The sequence below is a fragment of the Lycorma delicatula genome, chromosome 1, assembly GCF_047948215.1.
Source record: "Lycorma delicatula isolate Av1 chromosome 1, ASM4794821v1, whole genome shotgun sequence".
NCBI classification, from domain to species: Eukaryota; Metazoa; Arthropoda; class Insecta; order Hemiptera; family Fulgoridae; genus Lycorma; species Lycorma delicatula.
The window spans coordinates 158,482,513-158,497,869 of NC_134455.1; the positions used below are offsets into that span (position 1 = coordinate 158,482,513).

The 15,357-nt window shown below is 29.6% G+C and overlaps 1 protein-coding gene across 3 annotated transcripts in view; it reads right to left on the reverse strand.

The window, feature by feature from the left end:
* Nucleotides 1–13,034, reverse strand: part of Rrp5 (Ribosomal RNA Processing 5) — a 106,469-nt gene extending 93,435 nt beyond the window's left edge. For all 3 annotated transcript variants that reach the window (XM_075365660.1, XM_075365649.1, XM_075365642.1), the window contains exons 1-2: nucleotides 12,777–13,034; nucleotides 549–665 (exon numbers count right to left, since the gene is read on the reverse strand). In XM_075365660.1, the coding sequence (XP_075221775.1) occupies nucleotides 549–665; nucleotides 12,777–12,881 (222 nt within the window). In that variant the 5' untranslated portion in view covers nucleotides 12,882–13,034. The remainder of the gene's footprint in view (nucleotides 1–548; nucleotides 666–12,776) is intronic.
* Nucleotides 13,035–15,357: the final 2,323 nt, after the last annotated feature.

Sequence of the window (15,357 nt, forward strand, 5' to 3'; positions counted from 1 at the left end):
CTCAGGCAATATGTGCACATGAACTGGTCTAAGAACAACTGCACCTGCTCTTCATTAATAATACAAAGTTAACTAAAGTTTCAAACTATAACATAGTATTAATAAAATTAAGACTGACAGAGTATCCAAACCGTTACATAAGTTAGGACAGCTAATTTCAATTTATCACCCCCTGAGCAAACTAAAAAAGTCTTCACCTTTCTGCTTAATACCTTTCGAATAGTTTTAGAACATCTTATTTTAAATTGCAAAGGCTCCACTACAACAATCATTACTATTAAGTGTCAAACTAGACATAAAAAGTATGACAATGTACAAAAAAAGACTGCACTTCAAAATGTGTGAATAGCATGTCAATGTAATGCAGTAATAAACAATTTTCTCCAGAATCTTTTTCATTCTCTGATGACCAAATCCTAATCTCTAAAATTATAAACTATATTATGTCAGTAAAAAAATAAAGGAGAATTGTAACTGGATTAACATATATATATATATATTACGCACACGCACCCACACACACACACACATATATAACTGTTCTGTACCTCATATAAAAGTGGTGTAACATAATTCAATTTCACAGCAGATTTCTCACTTTGTTTTTTTACAAATCTTTCTCTTTTTTGCTCGTGTTTTTTCTTAACAGATAGTCTCTTGAACAACTGGAAAATAGCATAAAAAATTAAACATGTTGCACATATGTAATATTCTAAATATTTCAAAAAAATTTTTTAAATATAAAAAAATTGCAATATACAGTGTTCCTAAAATGGTGGGCTGGCTATACTTTTTTAGAATCTACTTGTAAAACTAACTAAAAAATATCTTGGGAAAAAAGGCAATTTCTCCTTTGTTCTCCCACTGTCCACCACTTTGTTATTTTTATATAAAAATGTATATCTCAAGTTTGGATAAAGGAATCACATTAATATTTAATATTTGGCAAGCGTCTTTCTAATAAAGTTTTAAAATTAGAAAAAAATCAGGACTAAATACCTTTGCAAATAACAACATGGTGGCCATGTTTATTTTTCAATCTGTTATATCTCCACAAATACAAGTTTTATCAAAATGAATGTTATTACTAAAATATTAAGTCTTTTATTTTGGACAAAATGACAATTTATTTTTTAAATCAGTTAACAAATAGCCAAAATATGGCAGAAAATTGATGTAATTTTGTGTCTCCGCTTTACGTTTTTATGTCCTCCACTTTACGTTCAATTTGATTAAATATTAACTGTTTTTATTTATTGTTAATTCTAGTATTGTAGATTAGTTTCAGATTAAGTAATAATTTTCTCAAATAAAATTTAATATTACATAATAATAAAACAATTATTATTAATTATTCAGTTTTGAATAGTTTTACACAGCAACTGATCATGTTAATAATATAAAAATGAAGCTTCTTTCAAGGAATGGTGTGTGTGTATATATATATATATATATATATATATATAGTACAGTATATATAATACATGTAATACAACATAGAATTATTTCACTCTATAATATGTTTCAAAAAGACAAAAACTACACTTATTTTTAATAATTAATTAGACTACAAAATCACATCTGAGTAAACTTTAAAGAATTAACTATAGTTTTAATTTCTTATAAAATTAAGCCTGCATTCTTATTTCTGAGAAATATACAATATATTCTTTCTAATTAAGCAATTATAACTTTTGAGTATTACAAATTTTTAGTCCATTATTCATTAAAATTATTAATGTATGAGGCAATAACTGTGATACAATCAAACATTTTACACATTTTGAACTGCTTAACAAACTACTATTTTCAACAGGTTGATAAATAAGTTAGATGGCTTACAATAATTTCCAACAATTGCAGCTAGCTACTCATGCATTTCAAGTTGTTGATTATGAATTCAGGGTAGAATACTACAGATATCTGACATAATATAGTAGACAAAAATACTTTAAATTAAGCATCTACATACATTAAAACATTAAGAAGTTAAAAGAAAAATATTTATAAATTGTATATACATCAAAATATAGAGTGCAATAAATTATCTACTTATTTTAAAATACACTTTACAATTACATTGAATGCATTATAAATAGCTACAAGACACCGTATACAAAACTAACAAAGCACTGTATTGAAAACTGTTGATTTTGTACACAAAACAAAGTTACAAATTTTTCATTTTTTATCATATGGACTTCAAAAAAGCCGGCAATGAATTGCATAACTTTCCCTGCTATGCTGATCAAGTTATGTAATTAATTTTTACAATTCAATCATTTTGGGTTCTATTTGAATCTTTATGATAAAAATAATTCCTTTTTATTGAAAAACAAAAATTGAAATTATGAATTCTTTTTTTTCACATTTTTATATAAAAATATTTATTTTTAATTTTTATGAAAAATATTTTTTCATTTTGCAGGCTCCCATGCTCAACAGGAAGCATTAGGTAAAATTAATTTTAAGAAAATCCCTAAATGGTGATAACAGATTTAAAAATATAACTTTTTAAAATTGTTAAAAAGTAAAAAGATATAGCCATAATCTATATTAACAAAAAACACTCTTTGTTTTATGTGTGTCTAATAAGTCAAAAACTGCTTAACCAATTTCACAATTTAATATTATTTGTTCCGAGAGTGTTTAGATGTTATTAGTTCCATAATATTTAACAGTATAATTTAATCACATAATAACTGTCTGAATAAGTCAATATTGACATGGACAACGATCAATATAGATGATATCTCTCGCTATATATGACATTAAATTTTAATAAAAGACGTTTAAGGTTTCTTACTGATACTTTTGTTTTATTATTTATATAGTAGTGAGATTGATGAAGTTTGAACTGTGGTAAACATTTTGGCAATAGTGAAGCATTGCTGGGTCCACTAGTTATAAATAAACACTGAAATTTTCCAGGTGAAAATTTTTAGCTAATTTTTTTTTTCAAGAAATACTAAATAGTACGAGCAATAAAAAAATTAAGATTTATGCATTTTAAATGCAATAAATAACTTGCAAGATGAAATTAAATTAAATTTTTTTACCACAAACCACTGGAGTGGGTTGGGAAAAAAAATTTGTATAGTGTTTTGATGACTTATTGATGTAAATAATATAGATGCAAAAAACTCCCATTGAATTCTTTTCTGAACCAAGATACAGTTAAAAAAGAAAGATAAAAAAGGTAATGTTTTGGGGTGACAGGGTGAATATTAAATAAAAATTATTATACCAGATTTGTTTAATAAAAAAAGAACTTAACCATAGATAATTGTACCAAATTAAAATATTACAGAATATTACTATTTTAGTTAGCTTCATAAAGTAACTTTGGTATAAATGTTAAGAAAAATATAAGGTAAAGAAATCTGCCAAGAGATAAGAGTCAGCCAAAAAATTCTTCTCTTCTTTTGTCTTCAGTCACTTGACTGGTTTGATGCAGCTTTCCAAAATTTCCTATTTAGTGCTAGTCGTTTCATATACCCCCTACATCCTACATCCCTAACAATTTGTTTTACATATTCCAAACATTGCCTACCTGCACAATTTTTTCCTTCTACCTGTCCCTCTAATATTACAGCAACTATTCCAGGATGCCTTAATATGTGGCCTACAAGCCTGTCTCTTCTTTTAACTATATTTTTCCAAATGCTTCTTCTTCATCAATTCGCCACAATACCTATTCATTTGTCACTTTATCCTTTATATTGTCACTTAATTTATTGTTATTTGTCACTTTATATTGTCATCTGATTTTTAACATTCTCTGTAGCAATGTAGCACCACATTTCAAAAGCTACTAAATCTTTTCTTCTCAGGTACTCCGATCGTCCTAGTTTCACTTCCATATAAAGCTATGTTCTAAATATATACTTTCAAAAATCTTTTCCTGACATTTAAATTAATTTTTGATGTAAACAAATTATATTTCTGACTGAATGTTTGTTTCGCCTATATTATTCGACATTTTATATCACTCCTGCTTCATCCATCTTTAGTAATTCTACTTCAATTCTTCTGTACAGAATTCTAGTTAAGATTTTTTATGCATGACTAGTTAAGCTAACCGTTCTGTATTCTTCACATTTATCTGTTCCTGCTTTCTTTGGTATCATGACTATAACATTTTTTTTGAAGTCTGATGGAACTTCCCCTTTCTCATAAATATTACACGCCAGTTTGTATAATCTATCAATCGCTTCCTCTCCTGCACTGCACAGTAATTCTGCAGGTATTCCATCTATTCCAGGAGCCTTTCTGCCAGTCAAATCTTTCAATGCTCTCAGTAAATTCAAATCTCAGTATTGTTTCTCCCCTTTAATCCTCTTCAACTTCCTCTATAACACCATTTTCTAATTCATTTTCTCCATATAGCTCTTCAATATATTCCACCCACCTATCGATCTTTACTTCCGTATTATAAATCGGTATAGCATCTTTGTTTACCATCTTGTTTAACACATTTTAACAGATTTGTTTAACAGATTTTAATTTATGTGCCACAAAATTTTCCTTAACTTTCCTGTATGCTCCAACTAGATTTCCAATGATAATTTCTCTTTCCATTTCTGAAAACTTTTTTTAACCTAATCCACTCTTTTTTCGCTAGTTTTCACTTCCTGTTTTTAATATTTCTTAAATGTCGATAGTTCCTTTTACTTTCTTCATCATTAGCATTCTTATATTTTCTATGTTCATCCATCAGCTGGATGAATGAACATAGAAAATTGAGTATTTCAAGACGCATAGCGGTAGAATCATTGTAATAAGGATAAAATCAAAACCTAAACCGACAACGATTGTTAACGTCTATATGCCTGTAAGCGCCCATGATGATGATAAGGTAGAGTGTGTATACGAAGAGATTGATGAAGCAATTAAACACGTAAAAGGAGATGAAAATTTAATAATAGTTGGAGATTGGAATGCAAGAATTGGAAAAGGCAAAGAAGGAAATATAGTGGGTGAATACGGGCTGGGCAAAAGAAATGAAAGAGGGGACCGACTTATAGAGTTTTGCACGAAGTATAATTTAGTAATTGCCAACACCCAATTTAAAAATCATAATAGAAGAATATACACTTGGAAAAAGCCAGGCGATACTGCAAGGTATCAGATAGATTATATCATGGTTAAGCAAAGATTTAGAAATCAACTCGTTGACTGAAAAACTTACCTTGTAGCAGACATTGATAGTGACCATAATTTGGTGATAATGAAATGTAGATTGGGGTTTAAAAACCTGAAGAAAAGGTGTCAGATGAATCAGTGGAATTTAGAGAAGCTTGAGGAAGAGGAGGTGAAGAAGATTTTTGAGGAGGACATCGCAAGAGGTCTGAGTAAAAAAGATAAGGTAGAAAATGTAGAAGAAGAATGGGAGAATGGTAAAAAGGAAATTCTTAAATCAGCAGAAGCAAACTTAGGCGGAATAAAGAGAACTGGTAGAAAACCTTGGGTTTCAGACGATATAGACGGTTGCAGCTGATGGATGAACGTAGAAAATATAAGAATGCTAGTGATGAAGAAAGTAAAAGGAACTATCGGGAATTAAGAAATGCTAAAAACAGGAACTGCAAACTGGCGAAAGAAGAGTGGATTAAAGAAAAGTGTTCAGAAGTGGAAAGAGAAATGAACATTTGTAAAATAGACGGAGCATACAGGAAAGTTAAGGAAAATTTTGGGGTACATATATTAAAATCTAATAATGTGTTAAACAAAGATGGTACACCAATATATAATACAAAAAGTAAAGTCGATAGATGGGTGGAATATATTGAAGAGTTATACGGAGGAAATGAATTAGAAAATGGTGTTATAGAGGAAAAAGAGGAAGTTGAGGAGGATGAAATGGGAGAAACAATACTGAGATCTGAATTTAAGAGAGCATTAAAAGATTTAAATGGCAGAAAGGCTCCTGGAATAGACGGAATACCTGTAGAATTACTGCGCAGTGCAGGTTAGGAAGCGATTGATAGATTATACAAACTGGTGTGTAATATTTATGAAAAAGGGGAATTTCCGTCAGACTTCAAAAAAAGTGTTATAGTAATGATACCAAAGAAAGCAGGGGCAGATAAATGTGAAGAATACAGAACAATTAGCTTAACTAGTCATGCATCAAAAATCTTAACTAGAATTCTATACAGACGAGTTGAGAGGAGAGTGTCGTTGAGGAGGAGTGTGTTGAGAGGAGAGGAGAGTGAGGTAGAAGTGTTAGGAGAAGACCAATTTGGTTTCAGGAAAAGTATAGGGACAAGGGAAGCAATTTTAGGCCTCAGATTAATAGTAGAAGGAAGATTAAAGAAAAACAAACCAACATACTTGGCGTTTATAGACCTAGAAAAGGCATTCGATAACGTAGACTGGAATAAAACGTTCAGCATTTTAAAAAAATTAGGATTCAAATACAGAGACAGAAGAACAATTGCTAGCATGTACAGGAACCAAACAGCAACAGTAATAATTGAAGAACATAAGAAAGAAGCCGTAATAAGAAAGGGAGTCTGACAAGGATGTTCCCTATCTCCGTTACTTTTTAATCTTTACATGGAACTAGTAGTTAATGATGTTAAATAACAATTTAGATTCGGAGTAACAGTACAAGGTGAAAAGATAAAGATGCTACAATTTGCTGATGATATAGTAATTCTAGCCAAGAGTAAAAAGGATTTAGAAGAAACAATGAACGGCATAGATGAAGTCCTACGCAAGAACTATCGCATGAAAATAAACAAGAATAAAACAAAAGTAATGAAATGTAGTAGAAATAACAAAGATGGACCACTGAATGTGAAAATAGGAGGAGAAAAGATTATGGAGGTAGAAGAATTTTGTTATTTGGGAAGTAGAATTACTAAAGATGGACGAAGCAGGAGCGATATAAAATGCCGAATAGCACAAGCTAAACGAGCCTTCAGTAAGAAATATAATTTGTTTACATCAAAAATTAATTTAAATGTCAGGAAAAGATTGTTGAAAGTGTATGTTTGGAGTGTCGCTTTATATGTAAGTGAAACTTGGACAATCGGAGTATCTGAGAAGAAAAGATTAGAAGCTTCTGAAATGTGGTGCTATAGGAGAATGTTAAAAATCAGATGGGTGGATAAAGTGACAAATGAAGAGGTACTGCGGAAAATAGATGAAGAAAGAAGCTTTTGGAAAAATATAATTAAAAGAAGAGACAGACTTATAGGCCACATACTAAGGCATCCTGGAATAGTCGCTTTAATATTGGAAGGACAGGTAGAAGGGAAAAATTGTGTAGCAGGCCACGTTTGGAATATGTAAAACAAATTGTTAGAGATGTAGGATGTAGAGGGTATACTGAAATGAAACGACTAGCACTAGATAGGGAATCTTGGAGAGCTGCATCAAACCAGTCAAATGACTGAAGACAAAAAAAAAATCCATCAGCTGCAACATATCCTCTGAAATCTAAGGTTTTCTACCAGTTCTCTTTGTTCTGCCTAAGTTCGCTTCTGCTGATTTAAGAATTTCTTTTTAACATTCTCCCATTCTTCTTCTACATTTTCTACCTTATCTTTTTTACTCAGACCTCTTGCAATGTTCTCCTCAAAAATCTTCTTTACCTCCTCTTCCTCAAGCTTCTCTAAATTCCACCAATTCATCTGACACCGTTTCTTTAGATTTTTAAACTGCAATCTACATTTCATTATCAATAAATTAAGGTCACTATCAATGACTGCTCCAGGGTAAGCTTTGCAATTGACGAGTTGATTTCTAAATATTTGCTTAACCACGATATAATCTATCTAATACCTTGCAGTACCACCTGGCTTTTTCCATGTGTATATGGAATCCAAAAACTATTAACAGTTAAAAAATTACATTTAGAATTTTCTAGAAATTCAAAAATAAAAAAAAATTGTTAATATCAATCTATCCACTCTGTTAAAATATAGTTTATTAGAATACTCTAAATCTAAGCAGTTCTTTTGTACTTTTCACAGACAGAACTTTTTAACTTAAGTTAAACTTTACAAAGCCACAGATTAAACTTGTAGGGTATAGCCACAATTTTTTAAGATTTGTCAAAATACTGCAGAAACAGCTTTTGTCTTAAAAGCACTTAAGAACAAAGGAACTTGGGTATTTACGTATTAACGCCACCACAGCTACAGCTTTATTTAAAAACAAAGTAGTCAATCGGATTTCGGTGAAAAATGGGCTGATATAAGAGTTTAACATAGATTCAAAACAGTCTCTTTATTAATTTTAATAAATGGTTATTTATATTTATTTATTTTATAAATATGATTTAACCAAACTTAACCTACGCTCGCTTCACTCACTAACCTTGACTAATTAACAGGAGTGTTTTGATTATTTAAATAATAAATAATTGCAATAATTACTGAATTTATTAAATAAATATTCAAAAAATTACGGTGTTAATTAGTCAAGGTTAGCGAGCGAAGCGAGCATAGGTTAATTTTATAAATTACATTTATAAAATAAATAAATATAAATAACCATTTATTAAAATTAATAAAGAGACTGTTAATTTTCCACCGAAATCCGATTGACTACTTTGTTTTTAAATAAGGCTTTAGCTGCGGTGGCGTTAATACGTAAGTACCGAAACTTGTACCTAGCTCAAATTTAAAAGTGTCTTCCATATACTAAATTTCATTTATACTTATATAAATTTCAGTAAGGTAGTCAAAAGTAGCAATATTGATTTCCTATTAAACTTCACTACTATAATATTTTTAAATATTCAAACTCATGTTTAAATTCAAATTTTGAATTGCCATTCTCCACATACAAGAAAGTTTAACACTGCTGAAAACTTATTTTTGCTATATTAATTAAATTAAAAAGAAATAAAATAAAATCAAGCTTTACATATTTTTATAAGTTCAAATAAAATAGATCATAAATGAAGGTTCTATTTCCAACACAACAAATAAATTTTTTCTACTTATTGGCACACAATATCAAAATACTTTACAAACACAAGCATGAATGCTCAAGACATTCACTCACAGAACACTTAAACCATAAAATATCTAACACAAATGTTTATCGTAACAGAGTAGTTAATTCACTTCTAATGAAATTACTAAAAGTAAAAATATAAACAAATGTTTTTAAAATACACAAATAAACAAAAATTAAAAAACACAGCCTATAAACTTAAGAAAAAGAAGTACAACAAAACTTTCAAGATAACAAATAGAACATAACAGAATAATCTGTCATATAACATCAATAAAAAAAAAAACATATAATCCCAGAAACAAACATAAACTTTCTACTAACATTTACATTAAAGCCGGAAAATACAAATTTAAAAAGGGTATAAATAATGAATATATCAAAATAAAAGCATACATCATCTTTTTTATTTATATGAGAAGATTGGCGGATATCACAGTCAATCATAGAAACAAACCATAAACAGAGAAACATTAATAACAAATAAAAATTATTCCATATTTCCATATATACACACAACTTAATGGACTTACATTAAAAAAATGAACAAATACAAAAATGTGGAGAAACAGTTCACAGCCCTTTTTTTACAATCCCTTTAACCATATCCAAAATACATGACTTTTTAGTTACAAAACTGTCACCAATAACTTCAAAGAAGCTAAGTGCAAAAACAAATCAATCACTAAACAATTAGCATTGTTTTGATCCATTATTGACTAAAAAATTAGTTAAAACTGTTTTTATGCAAGTGTAAAAATTTTGTTAAGTTAAATAATTTTTTTTTAAAATTGAATGGACTGTCAATAAAAATAGATCAGCTTATATACTGAGAATAAATAGAATGGGAAATTCCTAATTACAAGGGTAGTGCTAAAGGTAGTGCATGCACAATTAGTAAGACAGTTTTTCTCATTTACAAAGAATATAAAAACACTTTTCAGTGATTGCAAAGATTAGAAATAAAGTATTTCTAGTTTTACTACAACATAAACATCTACTTCTTGCTTCAAATGGGAACTCAGTATTTTGCAATAATCTGTTTACTAATAATAATGAAAAATTAAGTGTGATAGCTAACTAAAGAAATACAATTTACCATTAAAAATGTAAGCTATTAATAATTCTCACAAAAGTAAATGCAAAAAAGGTTACAAAGTAAGTGCACAATTACACAGACATGAATATGTACTATTTGTACATAAATATTGTAACAAGACCAGTATAACGGACCTGAATAACAGATCCCCGCCAATTAAGAAGAAAGTAGTAGAAAATAACAAAGGACTTCAGAAGGGATCCTTTTTCTAGAGCTAACAGGTTCATTTAACAATCGTTCTTTGTAATATTTCCCCTGACACATCTCAACAGATGGTGTTCAATAAGAATTATTGGACCAGTATAGGAATTTACGGGAAAATGTAAGGACGATCCTTCTCATGCTTCAACTTGGTCTGATTCTGCAGTTTAAGAGGATAGGAGTATAAATACTCCAGGAAAAATGAGTTAAAATTAGTTTAAGCACGGAGTATTCAGCAAGTAGTATAAGAAGCGATTATTTTAGCACATATAAACGTAATGTCACAAGCATTCCAGTGTGGACAGTGGGTGAATGCAAGAAGTTGTTCGATGAGTTTTACTAATAGACAATGAAAAGGATGAAGTATTAAAATCACGCATATATAGTTGGAGTAGTTTTTGTAAACAGCAAAGGTATGTACAGAGAATGGTATTGAATGAACTTTAGACTTGCATTAACTGGTATGCAAGATAAAGGTGTAAATGTTAGCAGTCATGATAATGTCTTTTATCAAAGGGACTGAATTCTGGTTTTTACAACTGAACTACCTGTAAATAAATCCTGACCTTACTTAAATTTTATTTTGTATGTAATCATTATTTACTATTATTATTATTATGTTTATTGATATTGTTATTATTATTGATTTGCCTAATATTTTTATGTTCTTGAACTAATAAACTGTAATTATATAAACATTTTCAATTTCTCAATATTAATATCTAATTACTCAATATCCTGTGGGTGTTGTCGCCAACACACAAAAATATCATAATATTTATTACATATAATAAATATTATGATTCAATGATATAAAGTAATAAATTAGAAGGAAATGACCAGCCTTAAAAGACGTTTTTGTACAACTTCAAATCAGAATACATCAAAACCATCTTAGAATATGGTTCTTTTGACCATATTTGAAAAGAAACAGAATATGGTTAAAAGAAAATTGACCATGTTTTTTTGTTATTCTCAATCACGCAGAGGATCTTTAAAAGCATACATCAAAGTTCCTTAAAATTCATTTAACTTTTTTGTTAGGCATCCTAGCAAATGTTCTTCTTGTATAACATACTACCTTCACAAGAATACACAAATTTTTGTTCTAGTCAGTAAATTAATCTCAAAGCAGTAAAACAATCCTGAAAAACTCTGTCAATGAAATTACTTAAATCGGATGATTTCATTTTCCTGTGAACTAATACAATGTAAACAATTATGATTTCATAGTGTTTTATACTATAAATACCAACACGAGCTATCTAAACACCATAAAACATTTCTTATCCAGCAGAAAGCAAATAACATTTTAACAATATGATCTTACAGTATTATGAAATCAGTGAAAATAATTGAACATGAAATTAACATCATATAAAATCAGAATTTACTAAAACAACAAAGCCTGTAAAGGTAAAATAATACAGTTAATGACTGATAAATTAACTTTGATAAAAAGTACACTAAAGTTCACTAAAACCAACATATCAACAGAACATAAAACTGAAATTAAACTTTAGAAGTTTAATCAGATTTATTTATTTTTAGCACTCTGGCTGCAATATTTCATGTAACATTTTGAAAAAATGCAAATACTCGTAACATAAAACATACAGCCAAAGTACTTTCTCAAGTACCATACAAGCTTAACAAAAGCAACACAAGAAAATGTCATAGATTTCAACCCTCCCCCCACAAAACAAATTGCACACAAATTTATATTCACTAAGGAATATGAGCACAATAAATCATTTTCCTCTACGTCACTAAATTCAATGTATATGTAATTACTATTGTAATTACGATTGGAGTAATTACTAACACATTAGTAATTACTCCAATCAAGGGGACTTAGGTACTTCACATTCATCTCATCCATCCTCTGTACAGTAATGCTTAACTGCGGCCCCGGAGGTTAAAAAAAAAAGAGAAAAAAAAGGTACTTCACATAAGGATCTTACATAAAATACAAAAGACTTGAACAGATACATAAGTAACAGCAGCATTAATTTACATATTTCACATCAATCTACAATTTCAACTGCACCCATTCCATTACAACTCTTATACAACTTTCTATAGCAATAAAAGCTACCTAAACTGTTATATTCCATTTTATTTACTATGAAAAACCTTTTTGTGAGAAATCTATTAAATAATTCTTAACCTAATCAATTTCCACTATTTATCACATAGCATTTCATCTGTATAGCATTTTAGCTGTTTATCACAAAGCCATTTATCACATAAACATTAACAATATTTAAACTGTACAATTAATTAACTTCATCGACTATCGAACTATTTCATTGAGTAAAAAACGTAAAACAGCAATTCTAGAGTTAATACTTTATACAGAAATTACAAAAAACAATGTTACAGTGCAGGTCATATGCTATAACCTATTTTATAACTAAAATAAGGTTAAAATTTGAATAATAAAATAATAGTTCATATTCCGAACTGAACCCCATAGATATATTTACTTTATACTAACCACTAAAGGTTTTTTACTATCTTTTCTCTGAACGTTTGTTTTCTTGTGTTTAAATTCACTTATTTTAACAGGACCACGTGGAAAATATGTTTCGTCTGATGCCATCTTAGTAAACCACTAAACTTTTACGAAGTTATATATAAAGAAGACTACATAGTGCAGAAGATTAACATAAATACATTAGAGCTAATAAAAACAAATGTCTGAGCACTACAAATCCAATGAATATTACATGCACCTAACCTTAAAACAAGTAAATACGCACGCTGGCTAGCTTCAGATATAATCGATAGTTTTACAATCCACTACAGCTTACATCGATGTTAATCTTTTCAATATTACTGCAACTGCATTAGCAAGGTTTTGGCGCCAAACAGTAACTCATAAAACTACAACAAAAATATAAACTGAGTTTTCTTTAGGCCTAATTTTCGAATATAAAATTAATTAAAGGGAACTTAATTATAATTACTTGACCATTATTCATATGGTGTAATACTGTATATAAATTGAATATTTTATTATAAAATTCACTAGGTAATACAACCATTTATTTAATAATTTTATATTATCTAGAGAATTTTAAAATAAAGTATTCATTATATATAAACAACCGAGAAGTTTCTTTTGTGTGTGTATGTGTAGATATATATATACATACATATGAGCATAATCATAAAGTAAGGGCTGTCGGCTTATAATTAAATATTAGCAGCTCTAAACACAGTTTTACGCATGCAGGGCCATATATCGGCTATTTCAAAGCCATTGCAGTTGTTTTCATTAAGAAGTCGTTTGCCTGCTGCTGAATGCAGATCTCCATGTCCGCAACAATCGTTTCTCCCGCCTTGGTAAAATTCGCGCGCTGTGATTCAATTTTTGTGTGTAAAAGGATCTTCAGCTACTGAAATTCGAGTTGTGCCTAGTGTATGGACCTATAGTAATGAGTGAAGGAAAGGTTACACACTGTTGTTGGCACTTTAAAAATACCCTCACAAATGTGAGGACGAAGAGCGGAGTGGAAGGCCCAGTATTTAGACCAACAAAATCATTGAACAACTGAACCAATGTGTTAGGCGATTGATGTTTAGTACTCTGGCTGATGAAATTCCGCAAAACCTAAACCGAAAAAGTTTAAACAATTTTCGTACTCGAGTTGAAAAATGTTGGCTATCGTTTTTTGGGAAAAAGAGCATCATTTTGGTTGATTTCATGGAACATGGATCAACAAATACAGCTGACGAGTACTACAAAACGCTCACCAAACTGAGATGTGCGATCAAAAATTGACGTCGCGGGAAATCGTCGTCCGGCGTAATCCTTCCTGAAAATGTGGTCCTCACACTGCTGCCTTAACCAAGAAGAAGATTCAAGATTTTCATTGGGAACTTACTGACCACCTCCATATAGTCCCCACCTTGCACCTAACAACTACTTCCTTTTCTTGCATTTGAAAAAGTGGCTTAGTGGAAAACGGTTTTAAAACAACAAGAAACTCAAGATTGCTGTTTTCAACTGGTTCAATTCCCAGGCGGCAAACTTCTATGCAGAGGAGTTAAAGAAACTGGTGCAACATTACAAAAGTACCCAGAATTGATTAGCGATTATGTGGATAAGTGAAGTATGTATATGTAGTAAACTAGAACTGTAAGTAAAACCTTTTCTCATGAATTAATTTTATTTAATGACCAAATGACCCTTACTTTATGCCTCGTATATATATATATATGATAGAAAATGTGTCACCCACTTAATTAGGTAACTTAATGAACTTATATTGTTTTATTTAAAAAGCAAAGTTAAAATAGTATTAAACTAACATCATTGAGCACTGAGTGTCCAAAAACCAGTTATCTGAAAACTTGATTACCATGAATGAAAACTCATTTTTTTAGCATTCAAATTCAATTTATCTATTTATAGGATACCATTTCATTCCTAATGCAATTCTTTTAACTAAAGTTGCAACTAGAAAAGATATATTTTGTATTTAAAACACCATTTCATTTATTGTTCTTGTTGGTCACTAATTTTATAACTTTTTGAATATGCTTTATCATGGTTTATTTATAGTAAATTTCAGAAACTTATTTTCCAAAATATATACTGATGCCAATGACCTCTCTCAATGAATGATTTGGGTATGTTTTCTGATTTACTGGTATGATATTCTGAGTCAGTCAATGTACTTCTAGCATAGGTAAATTATTTTGTAACAGGACCAAGGTCACAGTAAGATATGTTTATGCTCAGTGGAATAGGTATTTTTTCATAACAAAATTATTTTTAAAAATGTCAACAAACTGGATTGAAAAGAAGAAAATACTTGTTTTTCAGTTCTTTTTTAAATTTTGACTTTGAGAAATCTTTGTACAACTTATACGTCATAATTTTCTGTTAAAAAAAACTTCTCCTACTTAGGTTTTCAAACAAAATGATAGTTTGAAAGGAAAAAATTTATAAAATCTTCCCCCTACAAAACAAAAGATAATTATCAAAATCAGTCCATCTGGTAAAAGTAATGATTGAACATGCATAAAATAAAGGAAACAATATTACTGGTCAAATTGAGAACAACTTT